Source organism: Eurypyga helias, unplaced genomic scaffold, assembly GCF_000690775.1.
Source record: "Eurypyga helias isolate BGI_N326 unplaced genomic scaffold, ASM69077v1 scaffold44183, whole genome shotgun sequence".
NCBI lineage: Eukaryota > Metazoa > Chordata > Aves > Eurypygiformes > Eurypygidae > Eurypyga > Eurypyga helias.
The window spans coordinates 15,852-39,268 of NW_010242652.1; the positions used below are offsets into that span (position 1 = coordinate 15,852).

Below are 23,417 nucleotides of genomic sequence, written 5' to 3' on the forward strand. Positions count from 1 at the left end.
GTTCTGAAGAAACTAGTAGGAAGGCAGGCAGTGCAGTATACCAGCCTCAAAGACATTTTAATTATCCAACAAGAAAAGGCCTACACAGCTTACCCATAACCCACTGAGTCACTTACACAAAGGTAAATTGATAGTTTTATGGTATCTTGCTGCCTAGCTATATGCATTTAAGTAAAGTTCAAGAAACTCTTACTATGCACCAAGTGATACTCAAAAAACTCACCTCCAGCTGGAATTTCAGATGCTCTCTCATGCTCTCAAAGAGAAGAAAGCACACCCTGAGAGAGGCTGCATATAGATTGAGCCGTTCAACACTCAGTAGCTGAACAAGAAACAAAAAAAAACCTTTAAGAATTACAAAGGCTAGTCATTATGTGCTGTAAGTTCCAGTACTGTGGCACTGCAGGCATCACCTGCAACAGCTTTGAGAACCAAACTTTGCCTTCCATAGCAATGGTATTTCAAAAGCAATCCCTTATTCAGCCTCAACTTTTTGCTAGTGAGGATGAATATACTTCATTGCCTTCACTTTTCTTACTACAACTTTGTACTTTTGTCAAAGTCCACAGATCCTGTGAATGGAGAAGGAACTTGGGAGAAAATCTGCCTCTGAGGTGGCCTGTATGCGATTAATAGCTCAGTACTCCAAAGGTTCTGCTTACTACTAAGCTAGTAACTTGCATCCACAGTTACCTCAAAACCAATTCTATCAAAACAGAGTATTTTCCCACAGCAACAGTTCATTCAAATCACCTTCATCCTTCTTGGCCCCGGTGTGAAGAAAACAGCACAGGATAACCTCTCTGGCTGTGCAACACCACTGTTTCACTCACTGCAGAACTCTCATTGCAGTGCAGCAGAGAGCTTATTTGAAGACTGGGACCTGACAAACCTCAGAACACTGAATTCCAACAGACTCTGATACAAATCAGTATCGGACTCCCCAGTGTCATATGCCATGCTAACATAAGGCAGACTCACTTGAAAGAGGTGCCGGCACAACTCCTCCTTCACAAGTCCCAAGAGGGACTGGCAGTTTGCAATGGGTGCTGACTCCAGGGCAACAGTGAGCAGCTGCAGTCCCATGTGGATCATCACCTCGGAGTTATGGCGGTCATGAGGGTTGGTGAGGGAGATAAGAAACCGGAACAATTCTCTAATACATGGCAGTCCATATGGGACCAGCGCTGCTCCTAAAAGAAAGTGAGAGGGATTAGCACTCTTAACTTTGCTTTTGCTTTTTGCAGGTGCCAAACAAGTGTTACAAATGAAGTTGTTACAGACCAGCTGTGGAACAGGAGCTTATAACCATCTTTGCAGAAAGTGAAACGGAATAGTGGAAAGGAAAAAGGACTTCAGCAACACTGCACACTTCTCACCTTCTTTTTGGGAAGACTGAGTAAAACGTACTCCTCGGGGATTTACATAGTCCATGTCATGAACTGAGGCAGAGTCAGAATGTTCTGCTACAGATGTGCACTCCTCCAGGACCTCAGGGATAGACTCGACAGAAGCTGACTGGATCTTCTCCTCCCTCAGACTTTCATTCTTCATTGATATCAGTCATTTGAGAATGAAATGAGCAAAACAAGAGTTAACAAGCACTAGGTAAGCTAAAAGAAAGGCTTATTTGTTCACAGTTCATTCAAAACTATTACACACAGGTCACTCATGGAATAGAAGCAGCAAAACAAATTTTGAGATAAAAGAGTGCCTCTAAATAATCTGCAGCTCTCTGCCCTTTCACTTACATCTAGTTCTTACCTATTTTACATAGCTTCTAGGTTGTGAGACTAAGGACTTGACTTTGAAGATACTCCTAGAATCTATCACTTCTTACTGCCCCCAAGGTTAAGATTTGGCTCATTTTTTGTTTTAAATGCTACATAATTTCAGCACACTATTTCTATATATGCCTTCTTAGGATTTATACCATTCAAAATATCTGGAGTCCTGAAAGGTTCCCTGCAGCTCTAATCAGTCTTACTGTTGCAGCGGAAGTGGAGACAACACAAAGGAAAACTTACTGACAAAGGCCTTGGTTCAGGTTAGTCATATTTCACAGCAACAGCAATGCACACGCACAAACACCAACAGCTGAATTTCCACAAACTCAAGAAAGATTGCCCACTAAAGATAGTAAAATTAGTTCTCCTGCAGATTTCCTTGATGTTTCCCTCTAACAGTTTATCCCTAGATTAAGGTTGATGGTACTAGCAAGAGTACAACTACATACACAGGTGCATTATTCGGCTGCACAGTTATAATTTATGAAGGAACTGGGATGGTCTCAAGAAAAAACAAAGAACAAATGTGAACTTACAAATCACTTACAGCAAAGGATGCTTTATTGTGACCATAAGCCTTAAAATCGAATATAAACACTATGACCAAAAAGAGAGAAAGAACGAGAGTAGGGCTGCTAAATCCACAACTGACTATGCTGGGAGTTAGAGCTTTTCTTTGTAAGTTATATCCATGTACCTGGAGTTCAGGCTGATTTTGATTTTCAGTGACTTTGGCCTCATTTGAAGACATTCCTGCGTTAAGCCCCAAAGAAGTGACTTGGTCCAAGTCTGTCAGGTCTTCCTTGGAGGTAGTCTGTGAAGACAACTCCAAACCACTGTCTGTGGCAGGGCTGACTGCAGATGAAACATTTTCTGAGCTCCCAGAGGAGCTGGGAGAAGGACCATCTATGAAAGTAACTCCGTTTGCTGCTGAGAAACAGAAGCAGGAAGATCAGTATAATTCTGTCCCTCAGCCACAAGTTCATAAACTGAGAACAGCAACAAAGAGTTACGTTGATTACTACTTCACACTACAAATGAACTCAGATTGTTACACATTAATGTAGAGAATGTAGATAAATTAGGTTCTCTTTTGCCAGGTATTAATGAATCAAAGAGATGAACAGGCGAGATAAAAGCAGGTCTCAGAATCCAACTATTGTATTTTAATTACATCAGACTCAGCAAATAAGGTAATTCACAGTTAGATGAAGAGTGCAGAGGGTTGCTATAATGAAAAAGAAATTTGAAAGTAGTCCAAAAGGTATACTTTACTCTTTGATACAATAGCACAACCACATTAGAGCCTTGCATCAAGGATTAGTCATTCCTTCAAAGTGAGGATTTTTAACTTGATCAGAAGGCAAGACCTATTTCTTTAATTCTCCTTAAACAAATGGAATTGCAATAGAGTTCAAATGAGTCTGAAATGGAGCAGTAAAATGTTTTTACTTTTTCTATATACAAGATAGTACTCCAAGAATCTAAGTGTACCTTTAAAATAAACCCACATATTTTCAGCTCTTATGGTTCTGAGGAGAACGTAAAAAAAAGGTAAACCAAATATTTTTAAAAAGAGAAGATATACTGCAGGGCACAGTAATGCATTTGCATGTGAAATGTATATGGTTTTGCACAGTGCTGTTTTATTGCCAACTTGATTTTTGGAAGTGTCTTAAGCAGCAGGACATTACTTATTTTTAAGAAATAAAATGGAATACATGACTGATTTTTAAATCTTCTCTTCACCACCTGGTAGAACAGGATTCTGGCCTAAAAAGCACAATTAATACATTACCTACCACTACAAAAAAGTCAATTACATGCTTTGTAACACAATTCAACTTCCTCTCTAAAACATTACAGGAGTTATAATACTGTTCAATGGATCTTAGTATCTATTGGTAAACTTAATTCTAACCATGATTTATGCAGGAATAAGTTCTCATTTTCATCTGGTAGATGTTCTGAGTTACATGCAATTTGATTGCATTTATTATTTTCTTAGTTTTCACTAATCATGCCACTGTGTAGAAACACAACTGGAGTTGTTGACACTATACTGACTAGTTTCCTGTGACAGAATAAGTGTCAGAATTAGGTATTTTACACAGCTATTGTTTCAATTTTCCTGTCTGCTTGCTTTCACTGTTAATGTTTATGTCTGAGCCATCAAATTCTAGAGTGCACAAGAGACAGAGTACTTTCCAGCCAGAATGACTCATTTATCCAGAGGAGAGGTTAAACCCTGTTGTAACTATTTAGTCTACTCCTACACAACAATAGGATATGGAAGCCCCGCAACATTACATTCTTGAACTCACAGCACCAGTCACATACTGTATCACTTCTGCAGGCTGAATCAAAGCATGTGAGAAAAGATTAATGTGTATACCCATCAGTCTCCTGCACACAATCTCCTTTCAGGTACTTCTGCTGTTCTCTCTGCTTTTTTTCCTACATAAGTCTTCATGCCTTCTTACTGTATCATGACCTCTGCTCTTCCCATAATAGCCGTAAGTGTACCCCTTATTTCCCTGTCCCCTAATGAGTGTAGCCTTTTATCCAAATTGCATGGACTGTGGGTGCACACTTTCAGTCTTTACATTTGTAGCGAGAGATCTATTCATTTACCCACCCTTGATACCTAGGTTTCTGCACATCCCTCAGTTCTACGTGTATATTTACCCCAGTCACACACTGCCCTTCCTTCATTATCACCATACCCACATCCTTTGGTCCACTCTTCAGGAACACAGGAAATAATATGTCATTTAAACCGGCAATCTCCTGCTGCAGCAAACTCTCCTCAGCTCCATTCCCTCTCCTCTTGCCAGTGTTCTTGTTCTCAATCTCTTCCATGCACCTGCTGCACCTTCCAAATCCTCCACACCACATGGCTGCCCATAACCTCAGCTACCTCTCCATGTCCCCATTCCCTTTAGTACAAACTACCCCTGTAGGGCAAACTGAAGGCAGAGAAATACTGTCCAGTTTAGCCATAGGACCATGCTTTCCTCCATCAATATGTATTCCATCTCCTTCAAACTCATTCTCCTGAGCCTGAAAAGCTATTTATATTAGTTCTCAGTGACTACATACAAAAATCTAATGCAAAACATCACCTTAAGAGAAATTAAATAAAGACATATTCCAAAAAAGCTCTAGAATGGATGCCGTCTGCCCCCTGGAAAAAAATTTCAACATACCTGCGATGTTACTAGCACTGGCTGCTGGCTGTTCCGTCCCAGGAGAGACCTTAGTTACATGGCGAGGAGGCCTGGGTGATCTCTTCTGCTTTTTCCATTTTGATGATTCACTCATTCCTCCAGCTCTCATTTTCAACTGAAAACCATAAAGCATTAAGAATATCAGCATAGCAAAAGCACTTAGCATAACGGATTACACAAGCCAACCCACAAAGGCTGTCTCAAACCCCTCGAAGTCAGGCAACAGCACTTAAATATATCATACAAATTAATCAGCACCTCAAAATCATGCAAACCAGCCCCTGACTCCCCACTACCCATGTGTTAGCCAACACTCCATGCCTGAATCAAAGGACAATTTATTGCAGCTACTCTGCCATAATATTCACTTAACAGTTCAATTATCACAGTACTCCCTCCTCCCTATCACTACCTGTGAGCTTTTAGGATAAAGAATTCTTAGACCTACAAGCACATGTCAAATCTCTTTGCTTTTGCCAATGTTTCCAGACTTCTAAAAGGCATCAATTAAAGTACATAAGCACGTACTAGTTCGGTTTGACATTCAATTAAAATTTCACCATCTATACAAGAAGGCTGAGAATGAAGTCTGAACACCCAGTCCCATGCTGCATAGTCTGCAGCTCTGTCACTTATCTCTTGCCCCAATTCACTCTTTGTATTTGTAGCAGTGCCACGTTCACTTTCCTCCAGGTATCTTTATCAACAAGTGTTTCTCTAACACTCCACATTGCAAATACCACCCTAGTGGTTTAGAAACAAACCATCCTCTGCTTTTATGTGCCTTCTGTCATTACTCCTCTTCAGATCTACATCTAACCTAACCCTTGACATCCTTCTTGATCAGGATCCTACTTGTAGTTCTTATACAGATCTTCAGTTGGGCAAAGAAAAACCACAGCAGGAGCAATGCAGACTGTGTGGCACTTGCTGCACTACGCTAGTATTGCAGGCACACACTGATGCTCCAGAACTTCATAAAAACAATGGGGTATTTGGTCACACTGACAATGGCAACAGCAGGCCTGAAAACAGCTGCCTTCTAAAGTAAGTTCCTCTAAGTGCAGCAACACAACTCTTGGGTTTGGAAGGTGCAGTCAACTTTGCTGCTGCTGTCAGACCTCTTCAATGTGGGGTGAAAATCTGAGCACTGAGCAGATATCTTGCATGTAGAGGAAACCACCCAGCATGTCTCAGCACCAGTCCCTTCTTGGTATTCTTCTTTTCTTAATTCACAGTTAAGTTATATATTTTAGGCTATAATATTCCTTACATGCTTAGCACCAGATTTAAATTCTCTACAAGACAGCTGTATTCTTCAGTCTCTTCCTTTTTCTGCAACTTGCCTCCTTCCAGCTACTACTCTTTGTAAATGCCCATAAACCTTCTAGGTTCCACTACTCTTTTTCCACCTCTAATTCTAACCCATTGTACACAGCCCGCAATTTTTCTCATTTAAACAAAGCTTGTGAAAATGTTATGTCCCAGTGCAGTAAACCGTTTGTGTAACTTTTCTTTGCACCACAAATTCTATTTGTTTGATTACTAATCCCCAAGTTTTAGCTATGCTACAGTTTCCTTGAGCTTGTTAATTAACAACAGCCTCAGAATTACTTTGCTCCCTGTTATTTCTTCCAAATTTTGCAGCAACAATATCACAGCTTCTGGCAAACACTTACGTGACAAGCACGCAGCTAAATCCAAAATTTTGTAGATTTCAATGTGTTTTAAAACGGATCACAACCCTTTCATGTAAAAGTCGTCAGGTCTCTCATCCTCCCTATTCACTACTTCATAGGGCTACATAAAATGTGTTATCTTTCATTCTTGCCAATTCCTAATGTTTCACCCCTATTTGTTTTCCTTTCCATTTAGAATTCTTTCTAAGCCTTAAATATTACCAGTAGTTTCATTCATTAAAGGCTTAGGCTTCTCATTAGACCAGATAATTTTACTTTACCTACCAACTATTTCAGAAATAGCCAGATATATTTTTTCTCCCTTTTCAATAACTTATAAAGTCTTATCTGATGACTTATGGTTCATTGTATCAAACTCCTTCAAGTAGGAAGGAAACCTGGAAGCGTTGTGTGTTAAACCCAAGAAAGTCTGTTTCACATCATCTCAAAATAATACACTTTGCTTCTAGCTACTATATCCTCTTGGCAGTATTTGCTAGGTAAAAAATTTACATGCCAATAAAAACTTGGGCAGAGGGGGAGGGGATGAATGGATGGGCAGGCATGGAATCGAATCACCAAAATGAAGCCAAGACATAGCTAGGAGCTAGCCATGTCTGTCCCGCTCCTTTTACCCTCCGTCATGCTCCTGAGAAACAGGTAAATTTTTAACCGTCCTATCAGAAGGTTCAAGCTGACAATTTAATTATAATTTCTGATCTCCCCTTTCACACAACACCGAATACCATCTCAGTTCAACACTAGCCCTTTCGAAAAAACACTTTTCCTCAGACACAATACCCATTTTCTGCGACTGAACTGTGCTTTGTATTAACTCCAAGATTTCTCCTCTTGAGGTTCACAGGGGACATATACCCATCTGTCATCATTTTGATGGAGCTGTGCCATCTTTCAGAGGCTGAGTCACAACAGCCTCACATGGATGGGGAACCATTTAGTCAGGGAAGCAGAAAGACTCAGTTCATTTTTAAAGAATCCCAAATATTTAATCAAAGTATAAAGCTTTTGGACAAGAATCTAAGTTTATTTGTGGGTTTGGGTGAGTTTTCTGGGGAGAGGAGAGGGGAATCGGGTATTGGAGGGTTGTTTTGGGGGGTTTTGCTGTTTTTTGTTTGTTTGTTTTTACAATTTAACAGACATTTTTCCATCTGGTACTATCCAGTATTCCACATTCTACACGAACAGGCATCCTTTTAGTATTACCTACTAGGATTACCTAGGACTACTTCCCATATCATCTCTCCCCACGTTTTTTCTTCTTTTGCTATCTCCTATAAATAAGGGGTAGCAAACTACAGTGACAATTGCAAAGGTACAAAAAAATTGCAAACACAAAATGCTTAATAGAAATGTTTCACCAGTGTCAAGGAGCTATATGTTGTTTTAACAAACACTCTGATTTAGGGAATTCTAAAACAGTACATGTATCAAAGGACAGCAAAGTAACATCTTTCACTCTGTATTACGTTTTGAATTCAAATGTAACAGTCCCATGATTTCTTGGCTTTTATTTTAGCATAAAAATGCCAAAAAATTCTACAGTTTGCCTTTGACAAGGCATTTCCCAATTTCACTAGAAAGCTTGGTTGTGTGTTAAGAGGCTGAGATTTTAAACCTAAGGTTGCCTTCTTGCCTAAATGCTGCAGGTAAATGGCATTTAATAGATCATTAAAAACACCCTGAATTTTAAGCATCATCTAAAACTCTCCCTCCCTCTCCAATGCTCAGTGATATAGTTGCATTGGTTTTCTAATTATCAATGTCCTTCAGATTAGATTGAGCTTGTACTTCTACATTAAAAAAAACCCCAAGTTAGTATTTTAAAAACATTCTTTAGAAATCAGAGTAGAAAAGGAGCTCAGAGCTACTGCTCATTCATCTTGGAACCCAGCACAGATACCATTATGTTTGTGTAAGTTACAAGACTCTAAATGCTTCCTTTGATAGATGAGGTTTTAACAATAAAAATCCAGCTAAGGACTAGGAAGGTGAAGAAGAATGTAATACTACAAAATTCTTTTTAAAGGGTCTGTGCGATCTCATTTTTCTACAAGCCACCTTACCTGCACTCGTTTGTTTTTCCATAAGATACTGTAAGCCTCAAGAGAAAAGGGCAGGGGCCAATGATTAGTAACTAAAGTGATTACACTAAAACATGAGCTCATTCTAGATGCAGCATGGAACTGGTCAGCACACCAAGTAGCGTTCAAGACACAAAAGCATGCAGAGAGAACGCAGTCCACGATCCAAGTCCTGAAGACACTGATGCAGTTCACTCGTCTCACTTACCTACCTGTCTGCACTGCAACAACTAATGGACTTCATCTGGTGAAACGTATTTATGCATCTTAGGAACCTATGAATGCAATCCATCTCCAAAATCTGTGGAACCTCAGCTTTGGGTTCCTTCTGACTCCCACCACAGAACCCAGTGTTTGGCTACAACACTTCTTACTGCCAAGAGAAACATTTCTTACGTTCTCTTCTTCTGTGTAACTCTGCATAAAGCTGCGAGTCTCCAGGCACTGTCTTTCCAAACTATCCTGACTATAGACACAGGACAAAGGAATGGCAAGCACACCTCTAAATGTTCTCTTCAGCTCCTTTTGCACCAAAAAGCATTAAGGGCAGACAAGAAGTAAAGCTGCATTAAGTTCATGAATGAACATGGAAAAGTGAGAAGGGTCCCATCTAAGCTAATTTCTCAGGGTTTCTGTGATCGGTCTAAAACCAGCAGTCCTCAGGCCTACAATACTTCTTTAGAAGTATTTTCTAGGGGAACTAGCAGGAACTAACACATTTCATAATTCAGTTTGGCTCCACTCATCCCATGTTAGCAAATACTGCTGGGAATCATATTTAATTTCAGAAGAAACATGGCCAAAGATGTTGAAAATGTACACCAGTCTCCTTCAAAAGAGCTTTAGAGAGCATAGAACTCTAATCCTGGACCAAGTTACAAAGCTCAGAGATTCACCTTGAGCAAAACTGTCTAAGGCATGCTGGGTCAAGAGACTCCTCAGGTATGCTGCTACATCTACAACCAAGATCAACAGCTGAGACACACAAAACTTGAGCCTTCATACAGAAATCTACATTTTTGACATTTCTTCAGTTTTTCATTGTCATAGAGGACTCCAATCTTGCCCACACCCTCCCACTCCCTTCCTTCAGAGGACGCCATGATGGTGTCTCAGGTGGCACTCACCAAGACCCTGAATGCTGCAGTAAAACAAGGGTCTCTCCCTCCCAAGCCTGCCCCAGCTGCAGCCACAACACTGCAAAGCAACCGCTGCATGCACTGTGCCCCAAAGCCATGCTGTGTCCATTGAGTGGAGGGAGATTAGCTGCACACACCAAAACTATCTCTTGGGTGGTGTTTACAAGAGAAGGAAGAGGGGAGTAAGGGAGAAGGGAGAGAGAGACCTTCAGGTTCTTAAAGAGCAATACCCTCTCTAATTGGTTCAGGGCTTTGGGCTGTTCCCCACTACTTAGCTCCAGTTTGTTGAGGAGACATGAAGAGATCTGTGAAAGACAGGCAAATGCATGGTTTAAACAAAGCAAAATAAACTTAGAGAAGAACAACCTGGAAGAGTGCAAGGCTGCAGGGCAGGTTCCTGGCATGCGCAGCAAAGAGACAGTACAAGGTAGATCAAGACACAAGACAGAGCATCACTTAACCGAGCTGGGAGCAGCCATCACTTGATAAGGGTTGCCTTACTAAATTCAAATTCACCTTCACATTACCCCTCTTCTACACAGACCATGACAAATTCCAGTATTTGCAGTACACTAGCCTGAGCTCTTTTAGCTTTCCTTAAGCCAACCTACCATCGTCACAAATCTTGCCACTTTTCTCCCACAGCAAGGGAAACAAGCAATCATCAGGTTACTACACAAGAACTAATGCCCCAGGCTAGTTTCAGACTCCTACAAGTAAGCATTCAGTCTCTCAAAACACTGCTATACTGGCTCTGAAATGTACATCTATCCAATATTGCCACTTTTATCGACTCATTAAAAATAAAAACAGAGTGGAAGTTATAATGTTATAAACAGTATCTTCAGTAAGTTCAAATGTGGTTATTTCTTCTCTAGCACTCTTCTTCCCATCCTGTTGCTCTCAACAGTAGAATCCTGTATTTTAACTGACATTCTTTACATGCAGTATAAAGACTATATACATGTATAGGAGCATATATGGTGTTCCTTAAGTGGACCTTCCTCCTCCTACGAAATTATTATTACATTAATAATCATATATGGTCACATTTATGGTATTTTCCAAACTGAATCCAGCTGCTAAAAACTTTGCTAAATAGAGCGAGATGGTGGTGTTGAAAAAAACAGGACTTTCCACCTTCAGAAAACTGTGCATTTAGGAGAAGGGAAAAAAAGAACAGTTTACTTTGATTTGGCTGCTAGTAGATAGCATTGCCCATGTGAACTGAGGTTTTTGCTACAGAATGCTGCCCCTTCAGAAAGCCACCAAAGCTTTTTCTACAATAGCCCAATTTCATAATGCATTCATGCTGTTTCGCCAGCCTCTGAGTTTCCTTTCTGCATAGAGAGAACTGGATAAATAAGATCCCGAGAGCTCAGTATCAGACCCGTAGTCGATGAAGAAAGATGAGAAAGAAGCTGGAGAGAGAGCAGAAGACAGCAAATGATCAGAAGACACCACTACCAGGTCCTGCAACTTGCTGGGGTTTTCTAGCCCACAGCAGCTGACGGCTGTTCCCAGAATCCAGACTGACTCATTTAGGCAGCACTATCATTAACCAGATTCGCTACTGGATTACATGGGCTCAATCCCACAGAATTAATGAATCTTTGCCCACTTACGCGGTTAAACATGCTCTTCCAGTGAACTGGGGACTTGCAGGAATGATGAAACACAAGTGTAAAAAAAACCAATATACAGATGAGTGCAAGCTGGAGACAAGAGCAGAACAGCCAACACAGTGCTGAGTCTTACCTTCTTCATGTTCGTTCCCATGTAGCTTTTTGGCTCTTCTTTAAACTGAGGCAACCTGAAAGACAAAGAACAAGCCAATACATGGGGTAAGAAAAAGGGACAAAAAATAGACTGGCCTTTCCAGTCATGCTGCAGATACTAGAAAACCAAAATCAGTTTTTCTCCACAAACAGAGACGTTCTTAGTTTCTTTTCCTGACAAAATCTGCTGAGGGAAAAAACCCACAAATATAGATGAGAGGTGCTTTGCATGCTATTACTGCTAATGGCAGTTTTGCTGTATTGATTTTCATTGTTAATGGTCATGTAAGTACAGTTTCTTTTCCTTCAGTGTATGTTTTCAGCAGTGGACTAATTAGATTGGTTCAAGACAGGTTTCTCTGATGTTGCTAAAACCAGCTGCTGAGCCAGGGTGTCATCCACACCAGGACTCTTGCAGTGTAGATGTTATTACTAGTCAAGACAAGCCTTTTCATTAACTTTGTGTAAACCCCAGTAGTTATCCTCTATTCCGCATGATATAAGCACAATTATAGTGCTCAGTAGATCTCAGTTTAAGCTGAATGATATAAGATAAGCAGTCCCTGCCTCAGGAGTAAAAGAGGTAGACAGCTCTCACCTGTGCTACCAAAAGACAAATGCATACAGCTCTGCAACTCCACACACCCTGCTCTCCCTTCTGTTCCTTTACTACGCTTCTATCTTTGCTTGCTGAAGGGATAAAAGCCTTGCAGCACAGCTCTGGCTGCTACTTTTTCTCAATGCAAGATGGCCAAACCATCCTTGCAGTAGCTGTCTTTGCCTGGCTTCTATATCCCCCAGCATCCACAGGCATGGATGGTGGTGGTGTCTCCAAGCCTTATCAATGACAGAGAAGAGGATACACAGTATGCAATGAATAAGCACTAAGTAAAGTTCACGTATGCAATTGGAGAAAAAGAAACATGGCGTCTCCTTTTTTGGAGAGACTGATTCTGACTCTGCCCCATGTTCATCCAGTGCAGCGCATGACACAGGGTGCACTGAGGAATAAAGAAAACCTGAGAACCCACTGGAGCTGAATGTGACAATGGGGGGAAAAATATTATGAGAGCTGTATTTCACAAGCTGTCAGTTTTACTACAGTCCTTTCCTACTAGAACTATTTCTAGATCTACACATTTCTTTTTTACAATACCCAGAGAAAGTCTCTGATTACTTCACTATCTAGAAAAACAGTTTTGAAGTTATATAACTAACATACTTGAGTTTAAAAGAAGTAATCTTAATTACCTGAAGGGTGCTGACAAGGGCAGAACATTTGACCAAGACATATGATCTCAAGAGTTTAAAATTCTCTTTGATATGTCAGGTCAAAGCTCTCAGCTTGAAATCACCATGTGACTATTCAACACCATTTATATTCTCTCTCCTGAAGAGTGCTATACTTTTTACAGCACTTTTTTCTTCTCTTTTTTTATTTGGATTGAAGTTTGCATTCTCTGTCCTCAAACTGGTTCCATATCCTAAAGCTCTTCATTACTTGGCTGTCCATCTCTCCTCAAAGGACACCTTAAACCAGGCAACCTTCCCTACCTCTGCCTCCCTGAAGTCTGACAGGGTCAGCCCAAGAGAAAAGTGCCAAATCCTTCAGCCCCTTCCACCTCTAAATAATGACCATTTTGGACGATTTTTCTGAGGGCCCTTAAGTGGAAGTGTGGAATCTTTCTGTCCTTAGAGGGCCATCTCGGCAATGCTGAGGCAAACACAAGCAGGTTTACCTTGTGAAGAGCAGCTGCACCATGTCGACCAGAGTGTGCTCTGCAGATTTTCTCAATAACTCTGCGAAGACAAAAACAAATAACACAGGTGTCATTACTCAGTGTGATATTATCAAGAGGCTTCTTCAAGCAGACTCCCCTCCGAGCCTTGTTTACAGAGATTACGGCAAATTTATTAAAACCAGCTCCAACCCGGCATTACTGCAAATGGGCATGTAATCACACGGTGGCGCCACACAGCTGGGGAAAAGAGCGGTCGGAAGTTGTCCAGTGAGCTCCTAGCAAATTTTCATTGAAGTTGTAGAAAGACACAATAATATAAAGCTCAGCAGCTTTCTTCAGTTGCACGTTCTGCAACAGAGCTAGTTGATGCTGAGGAAACAAAATCGTTTCTTAACTGCAGAAGTATGAACAAACCTACCACTGAGTCTCATTTCAAAGCATATGCGGAAACAGGACTGCATGATCTCACACACAGACTCGTTGGTGAGGTGGGCTCCCACTGGAGTGAGCAGCAAGGTCCTCAAAACCTGCGAAGAACAGCACACACATGTCCCATGGTAGAATAACACTTGCAGTGCATTTCCAGGAGGAGGTTGGTCTCCTCAAGGACTGCCATGAGCGGGAAACCTAAGGGTTTTCCCGGTGTCATTTCAAACTGAATGCTGTACTCAAGAAAGACAGATTAGCAGACAAGAATGATCTCCCAACCCACTTCTAAAAGAGGCCTGATATGCCTCAGGCCACCCAGTATTTAAACTGGGTAACTAGCTAACTGCTCAAAAGTGCAGAGACTGAAGAGGTGTATGGTTCACAGGTTTGTCTCTACACAGAATTTTTCTCAAAAATAAGTTTGAAAGCTCCATATGCTTAATTTACCCCTCACTAACACAGAGCAGGCAAAAGTAAGATTATCAATACTACCACATCATCCAGCCCTGATTTTAAAAATAATTTCATTTAAGCTTTTAATTATTTTCATTTGGAAAAGCTTTTACCACAGGTATATGAGCCATCTGTTTAAAAATAAAGTCTGTCACTAAGCTCCTGCAGAGTCAAAACATTGCTCCCTCCTCTTCATCTCCATGTAACAGGATATGTTCCACAACAGGCAGCAACCATTATGGTAATTGCCATTTCTCTCCGCTTACCTGTAAGATTTTCATCAAGACAACCTCATCGCTCGCATGATCCGTGCCCACAAATCGGGCGTGAGTGACAGCATCTGCCATGTTCTCCATCCCCTCGGCGGTGCCCTCATGGCTGGGATCTGAGTGACAGAATAAAAACGTGTGACAGGGAAAGGCCACCTACAGCCTACCACCTCTGTGGGGAGACATCTACACAGAGATACTTTGTTGCCATCTGCTTCCTTAATTTCTGTGACTCCGAGTGAGTTTATCTGCAAGAGCAAAACCCACCTCCCAATAACAGAAAGAGTTTTAAATCACAAGCTTTCAGAATGACTTTATCAAGACTGTCTATTTACATCTGTCAAAATATGTAACCTAACCAGAAAATAATTACAAACCAGTTATTACTGGCGCCGTATTTTTTTTAGGTATGAATTTGTAAGACTATGTCCTGTTCCCTACAACACAGCACAATCAGCTGTGAAATGCATTCAGTTCCTCCTTGGGAATGAAAACAGCTCTTAGCACAGGGAACCTCCGATTTGCTCCCATGAAAAGAAAATGCCAAACAGGTTCCACTAGATTGAGAAGGAAAAATTGTCTCTTGTTCTACATCCCTCCCAAGGAATAGGAGCTGGGGAAGGAATGGACCAGTAGCCTTCCCCAGAGACAGCAGTGGACAGACACGATCACAGTTTAGATATCAGAGTTGCAGGCCTCCCGCTTCAATCATTCATCAAGGCTCCTTCTCTCTGTTTCAGCCACAAACAATGGTGTAGTTGAGAGAATGTTTGGGACGAGATTGTTGCTAGTAACCGTATCTTGTGCCACATTACAGTGGCTTCAGAAAAGCTGCCTCCGGCTTTGATTTCATTCTCACTTAAACAATAAGGCACTGGGCAAGAATCTTGTTACCTTCCTACCTAAACACTCATTAGGAAAGAAAGGAGACAACCCAAACACTAGTTAATACCTCATTAATTGGCAATGGGGCCTCTTGAACTCCAGCAAGAAGGAAGCTGACAGAGGAACCAAGTAAGACCTTGTATACTTTGCAGAGAAGCTTTGCAGGCTCCATCTTTGACTCCAGTTGTGTTCACACCTAGGAGGGGCTAAGCCCTAGGCATTAAAGAAAGCTGCCCTTATTGTGGTCCAAAGAGAGCAGGGCTTCCCCACGCCATGGGGATTCTGAGTGGCTCTAGGAAAGGAAACTTCTCATAGTTGCACAAAACTGAAATGGCAGCAATGTACTTCAGAATCCCACGAGTCTGCATAGGAACAGCACTTCTCCTTTGCCATCTCTTAACACATCCCTGTTAGGAGCACATGACACCCACCACCCTCCCCATAAACCTTGTGTGGTTGAGAGTGCATTCCTCTCCTGGTGTGCTAGTCAAACCTCACTGAGCCATCATGGAGTCTGTTCTAAGACCAACCAGTCATTTTTTTACCTGCTTCAGCAGCAGCACTCAACAGGATACCAAACTCTCATACTGGGGAGCATTAGACACGAGGCCTGGCTGTCAAAGGCAGTTCTCTGTGAACCTTCCATAACAGCTAATAATCCAGTTACAAGCTGCCACTCTTCCACCACAGGCAATACAATCAACCATATGTTGGTACCCTGTGCACTCGTTTGCAAATGGAAATAACAGCTACAACCACCAATGGTGATGTAGGATGATTCTAAATTTGCCTCAGTTAAATCAGCTAAGGACCAGTGGTGTTCCAATGCCAGCACCTACGTTAGCACTGCTGTTAACCAACCTCAGCAACTGCAGTGGAAAGCAGCTAAGGGGGCATCAAGAGGGAAAAGCCACTTCCTGAAGAAAAGGCTCCCACAGGCAGAACATGCAGATTCACCTCACTGTCACCTCTTCCAGTAGGTGTGAGTTGCTCAGGGATACATTTAGTCACAGTTATGGATAAACAGTCTGTGTGAGAAGGAAATGCAAGCAAGTTGTGCATAACAGACCTATGGCTACTGCTACACTGTTCTAGCCCCCACCTTCAACTCTAATAAACACACCTCTCTCCCAACACACATCACGCCTGACTACTTCAGCCCTGGCTCCCTGGAACAGCTCTACAAATTCAGGTCAATTTATAAAGCCTCTTGAGTTCAATTAAAAGCACAGATACTTCTACTTTGCAGAAACAAGATACAGAAAAGATCAACCGCTTCTTTGTTCCCTTGTGAGAAAACAGTGCAGAAAGATGTGTCCATGCCTGCTCAGAATCACTAACAAAAATAAGTCTGTATGAAGCAAAATATCAGTTTGAAAACTGCCACCTACAATGTAAAGATCCAGAGACCCCCATCCAGACTTACACATTTCGTATGGGGTGTGCTCTCACAACTGGCAGAGAAAAGAACAAGCAGAAAGCAGAAAATCCAGGTGCTCAACCATCAGGGAAATCCAGGAAAGCCAGAAGCCTGCTCAGTAACACCTTTAATGGAACTAAAATAAATGGCCAAGGAGACAGAGAAGGTAGAGGGGAGAACAAGCTTTAATTTTCCTAAACAGCAAGGCCTCTTGCTGGAAGACGGGCAACAGCTACTCACTTGATACACAGTTTTCAGCAACACCAGGGAAAGTTAACTTTAGAAATGGAGCCAGAAGTTGCTGGGGACACATTGTGATAACACAAAGAACAAATACCTTTTCTGAGGAAAATACAACAAACAAATCTGAAATTCAGCTACTAGTCTTCCTACAGCTAAGGTTTGAGATCAAAAAGGCTGACAGCTAGCTAGTGTAAAACTGCTGAGTAAGGAGGTAACTAATCTGAGGGATAAAAATCAATGGGAGTTTAATATTGTCACACAGTTTTCCTGTATTTTAAAAATTACCATGTAATATATCAACTACAACTCTTGAAACAGTGGTACTTACTTCAAAGTAGAGGATAATCTCCGTAAGGCAACCTATTCCTACCAAAACATGCATGGTGAATACCAAGTCATTTTATCTGACTGAGCTGTGATTGCACACCACCGTTACTGAGTTGCTGCGTCCAACAACCTCAGAACAGATCTTCCCTGTTCAGACTACTAGAGATCGGAGGTCTCAAAGGCTACTCAAGTGTTATTCTTTTCTAACTGGTTTCAAAACACACCCCCTCGGCAATACTGGCCTGAAAAGTAGGCACATAACCTGAATAAGAAAAACAGTGAGACTGCAGGAGATTTAGCAATGAAATGCTTTGGAAATAAGCAAAGAAAGAAATTTGAAACAAAGATAATTATCAGAGGATTTTAGCCCTTTCACTGCCCACTGGCTTTCAACCCAGAGTGTAGAGCAAAACCCATCCACTAACAGAACAGACACAGTTAACAACTCTTTTGAAAAAAGAGCTGTTTTCACCTGTCAATTATGCAGCCTCAAAATGCACCACAACTGAAATTTCCCCACTGTGGTTACGCTGGAGTCCTTCCTTCCTTGTTCCGTACAGTTTAAAATGGATTCATTTATTAAGGACAGTTTTAATCTTTTCCTATCATTAGGCAAACAGTCTTTAGACTACCTTCAGTCTTACATTACGAAGAGAAATATAAGACCAAAAAGCTTTAATTTAACAACACAACCCTAGCCAGATGTTCAGTCAGCACCACTAATCCCAGCCTCACCGGTATCTGGAGCAGCACAAAGGACAAGGCTGCTGCGAATGTCACCTGAAGCAGCAACAGAGATCTTGGATTACAGGTTCTGCTCCACCACAAAACCCAGGCAGAGGGTCTGTTCCACCGTCTATACAAAGACATACGCTTACCAACAGGATTGCACTCTTGGTGGAGTGACCTAATTAATATTCTACATAAGAAATAGCTAGAGAAAGGCTGTGAGTTCTTAACTAACTTTTTTCCTGTTTCTGCCTCAAATCAAGTATTTGTAGCCAGTTGCCTGTGCAGACTTTGCCTGGACATGTGATACAAGCCTGATGTTTTGATCCTACCCAGACCATAAAAGCCCAGAAGAAGAGTCCATCCCTCATTCTGTGTGGAAACCAGTATTTTTTGCATTATTGCTTAGTCCTTCAGAAGGACATGTTTTACAGGCTCATTTATTAAGATTTCTTCATTGTCCTACAAAGTGACATCAATAATGCATCATTTTAATTAGTTTTTGCCACTTATTTATACCCAACACTGCCCACTAACTGATGTCTTGATGTACTAAATTTCCATCAAACTCTTAAAAAACGTTTTCTCCTGCAAGTCCCCTTTTTTTTTCCCCTTCATTTTAACTTTGGGTCTTTCCCACAGAAGTGGTTTTCATCTACATCAAGCCCTTTTTTTCTCTAACTTCCCTCATGCTAACTCCAAAGAATAAAATATTTAAAACAGTGCCAAAAATTCAACAGCGTTCACTTATAATGTAAGGGAGGAAAAGAACTGAGAAATCTGAACCCGGGGGGAGGTAAATAGGTAAAAGAATTTTCTCCAAGTGAGACTACGTATAAAAACACATAGATAACAAGTTTTGTAATTCACAAAGGTATGACCAGAAAGTAGAAACAGAATTTACACAGAAAAATTAAGCACCACTAACAACAGGATGACACACTGCAGGCAGACAGAACACCAGCTAATGAGTTACTACAAAGCAGCTGAGCCACGGGAACTGACCACATGCGCACCATTAGTCTTTCACAAATATAAAGGAGAATGCGCACATCTGAAAGTCTGGGTGGTGGCAAAATTGTCTCTGCCATGACAATTGTGACAAGTGTACTGGCATGCCACCAGACAGGGCCTGGGACCGGGCAAAAAACACATCCTTACTTTTGAGCAGAAATATTACTCCACAAAACTAAATAAATTCTCCTGTGTGTATGTATATTACAACATTGCAATCCAAGCTGGTATTCTCCCCTCCCTGGCCCTTTTGCTCTCCCTGCATTACAAAGCCGATGGTGACCACCACAGCCCTGCAGCAGGCCATAAGCACATGCACCAGGCAAGGCAGACTAGAATCTTTGGCTCCACTGCCAGCCATTGCTGTAGTCCCAGTCTCCTCATTAAGTCTGCAAGCATGCAGCCTGGCCAGACACACCTCAAGGAGATGCATTTGGCTGGCATTTTAGTAAATCCCAGGAAGCCACATAACATACCTATTAGTGCATATGAGAGGAACTTATTCACAGAGGTGAGGGCCAATCCAGTTATGGGGCCTGTAGTGTCTTCAGAACGGATTACTTCCAGAAAAGGCCGAAGAAAGATGTTGGGTTCAATTTCAGACAGGTCTGTTAAAATAAAGAAAATTGTAAAGAGACATTAGACTTGATTCCTTCGGATTCATTTACTTTTTAAGAATCTACAGCAAGCTTAATCTCAGAGGAAAGAGGCCTCTGAGCAATAGCTTAGTTTCAGAAGGCTGGTGGGAAGGTCAGGGTTACTTTTTAGCACATATATACACACACAGAGGTATATGTATATATTTTTAAAGGCAATGGTTTCTCAAGTTCATTTCCTTATGATCTTCCAACAGTCTTCTGGAGCCTTCTAAAACAAATCCTGCTGTAAGAACACACTGTAAACACCACAGAGTCACTGCTGCCTGAATGCATGCTTTAATTAATTGGCAGATACAGTTGCACTTTCCTAGTACCCCTGGAATTGCGTGGTCACATGAACTACACAGACCTTGCCTCACCTTCCGCCGCTTCTGTTAACATCATAATACACATACAGCCTCACACTAATCACATGCATAGTACAAATATACAACCAGGTTAATTGGGTCTCTTGCAGCTCTTTACCTGAATACAAATTGCATTTCTGCAACACTGGAGGTGTGCTTGGTAAAGACAGGAAAAACCCACAAGATAAACAAATTTAATAACTCTTTTGTCTTGTTCTCAGAATACCTTTGTAAGCCTCTCAACCAAAGAAAAAACAGGACACTCTCTACTCCCTGCTTTGAACAGTAAGCATCCTCTCTAAAGATGCAATACAAAGAAGGCAGAGGCACTGAGCTGTTGAGCTGAAGAAAGAACAACTAATGAGCTTCCTAAACTTTCACGATGATCAATGGAAGCTTTGAGAATGAAAAAGAAATACAGAAAAAACCAGCCACAACTAGGAATAGTGACCAAAAAAACCACCACCCCCACCACCCCCAACCTAAAACTCAGATTAAAACAAAACCCAAACAAACAAGAAAACCAGCACAAGGTATCAAGGTAAGACAAGTCCTGAGGGGAATTTAGAAGAAAAAGCGTTAAAAAGTAGGCGAAGGCAACCACAATACAGTCAGTAGTCAGGCAAAGAAGAGTGTACTAAAAGTAACTTGGATAATCCTGAGACCAGAAATATTTAAGTACAAACACTTGGCTCAACTTCCTGAAACCTACGTTTTATTCCTAATAAAAGTTAACAAGTCTAATGGCTAAGAGTGTCACGGGAATACTGGCATTTATATTCTTGATGATCCAATATTACACTTATCTGTCATATGAGCTTCTTTGAGGTGGGGGAGAAAAAAGCCTGTAATTCCTGAATCCTTACACAAGCTGCAGCTCTTCTATCTACCAACATAACTCAATTATTTTACCTTAAGGAAAAAACCCAAACAAAAACCCCAAACCCTCCTGATTCCAAGATAAATAAAATTTAATTTTATCACAGATCCTACTGAAAAGTAGTCTTAAAAGTAGGATTAAGTATCAAAGCAGAAGGTCTATCAGAAAGCATGTTAACATAACTGCAACAAATTATGGTGTGGAAGCAGATGAAGAAAAATGCAGGATTTTTTGTTTGTTTTAAATAATTAAGACCACGGAGAACAAAGTGCAATAGTTTTGCTGTTAACTAAAGCAAAACTGCAATTAAAATAAGAAACTTCAGGAATTATGATGCAGTCTCTTACCTTTCAGCCACCAGTTCAAATCAGGCCAACACCACTAACTTGTGAGAGGTTAAAAGGAACGTGATGATTCAATCTTTTTGGCTTAAGAACAACTCCCCCAACTTGTCAGATAATATCCTGGTGTGACATTACAATTGTGTCACCTCTCAATAGCTCATAGAAATGCAGAGGATCATAAGACATGCTTTCATCAATGTTTATTTAAGTGTGCTTTATAGAGCACTTGTCTGGTTACAAGCACTTGGACAACATTAAATATAGTAAGACCTACTAGGGATCAACACTCAGACTCTTCTTCTCCAAAATTGATCCTTTCTATAGAACAGTCACTACGATCATAATCCTGACAATTCCTTCAGACTCCTTCAAACCAGTGAGGCCCAGGATGGAAAAGCTGGACCTTGATTAGGAAGAAAAATGGGACTTGAGCAGATGTACATAGCTACACAAGTAGAATGAGATGATGAAGACAAACTTGCTAGCAGAGGCTACATAGGATATCACACTCTTCATTAATCCATTTTTGGGACAACAGACATTTCCCTTACAAGAGTGTGGGGAGTTTTGTTTGTTTCTTTCAATTAAAGTTGTGAATCTTGATGTGGTTAAAGATTAGATTCCCCTGCAGTCTAACTGAAACTCCCAGCTTACACGAAGATCCAAAATGGTTTGTCATAATTAGGATTTAACTTCAGCACATACTGTTGATTGTACAGCAACTCTGGCCAGCTTCCCTGATATTCAGAGACCCAAGCTATTATGGTAACACAGCATTTTACATTAAGCTCTCTGAAACTGACTGCGTACACTGTAAAACTGTTTCAGCCTGGATAGTTGGTGCTGTGTTACTGAAAAAAAAAAAAAAAATTAAGAATATACTGAACAATAAGAGTATTTTTAGCGCAAGGCTTACCTACTGAAGGACTACTGTCTAAAAGATCTAAATTCCAGTGAAACACCATCACACTGCTAGTAGTTTGCATCTGAGAAGTATTCACTCAGTTACTACCATGAACTCTTCTTACCAGCAGCAGGGGCAGGCGCTGAGGACTTACACGGGTCACCAGCTCCCTTTTCAAAGCAGAACTCAGTCTTGGTAGCGGTGCTTGCTTCAATAGGAAGATTGGGAGCACAGAAAAATACTCATGCTCTAGCTATTCTTGCTGTATCTTGTCTTGAAGCAGATTACTCTCACGGGCTTAAGTGTTAGTTCAGCATCTGAGAGTGGCACTAAAGCTACTTGGAAATTTTTAACCAAATAAAAATTTTGCAAACAAGTCAGTAAGTTAAAGATCAATCCTTTTAACTCCATCCTGTTGAGCTCAGTGAAGTGAGTTCAGAAGTTCTCTCCCTGAAAGGTTTTCGTAGCCTTATATACTGAATGCGGCAGCGTCCAGAACGAACCTGCCAGCCCTCCCAGATCAGTAACTACAACTGCAAGGTGCACTCCGCACTAGGTGTTTACTACCAGAGCTCAAGTGCAAGCTAGAGCACAGAACAGTAAGAACTGTATAACATTATACTTCAGCAAGGTAGCACTGTAATCTTTAAAGGGAATTGTTCTGCCTGGCAAGTTAAAACTTTATGAAAGATACGCTACCTAAAGACTTGATCTTTTCTGGCACCTAACTGTCCCATTGTCCCAGAGCAATGCTATGCTCTCCTGAAAATACCTAATAACCTCAAAAGGGCAGTAAAATCAATTATAACTTTGATAATTCCTTTGCCAGAACAGAGGCTATATAAAGTAAATATCGAATGTTGGGAAGTATATACCTGAACTTTTATGAAAGCTTTCAAGAAAAAAAAGAAGGGGGGAAAAAAAAAAAAAAAAGGCAGCTCTGCTTTTTCCACTCTGGTTCTTGCTCTGCCAGACTCAGGTTCAGGCATTCCAAGTGAGGAAACCACAACTCGTGAGAGACTGGAGAATTGCTGATGGAGATATTTCTCCAAGTATA

General features: G+C 41.0%; 1 protein-coding gene across 1 annotated transcript in view; it reads right to left on the minus strand.

Moving 5' to 3' along the window:
* The window catches only part of GBF1 (golgi brefeldin A resistant guanine nucleotide exchange factor 1), a gene marked incomplete at its 3' end in the record, with an annotated part of 89,663 nt that overhangs the window by 15,585 nt on the left and 50,661 nt on the right, over nucleotides 1–23,417 (minus strand). The window contains 11 exon segments of the mRNA XM_010149146.1: nucleotides 224–322; nucleotides 982–1,193; nucleotides 1,380–1,548; nucleotides 2,485–2,714; nucleotides 4,997–5,132; nucleotides 10,144–10,242; nucleotides 11,696–11,750; nucleotides 13,455–13,515; nucleotides 13,876–13,984; nucleotides 14,606–14,724; nucleotides 19,703–19,834. Coding sequence (XP_010147448.1) covers nucleotides 224–322; nucleotides 982–1,193; nucleotides 1,380–1,548; nucleotides 2,485–2,714; nucleotides 4,997–5,132; nucleotides 10,144–10,242; nucleotides 11,696–11,750; nucleotides 13,455–13,515; nucleotides 13,876–13,984; nucleotides 14,606–14,724; nucleotides 19,703–19,834 — 1,421 coding nt within the window.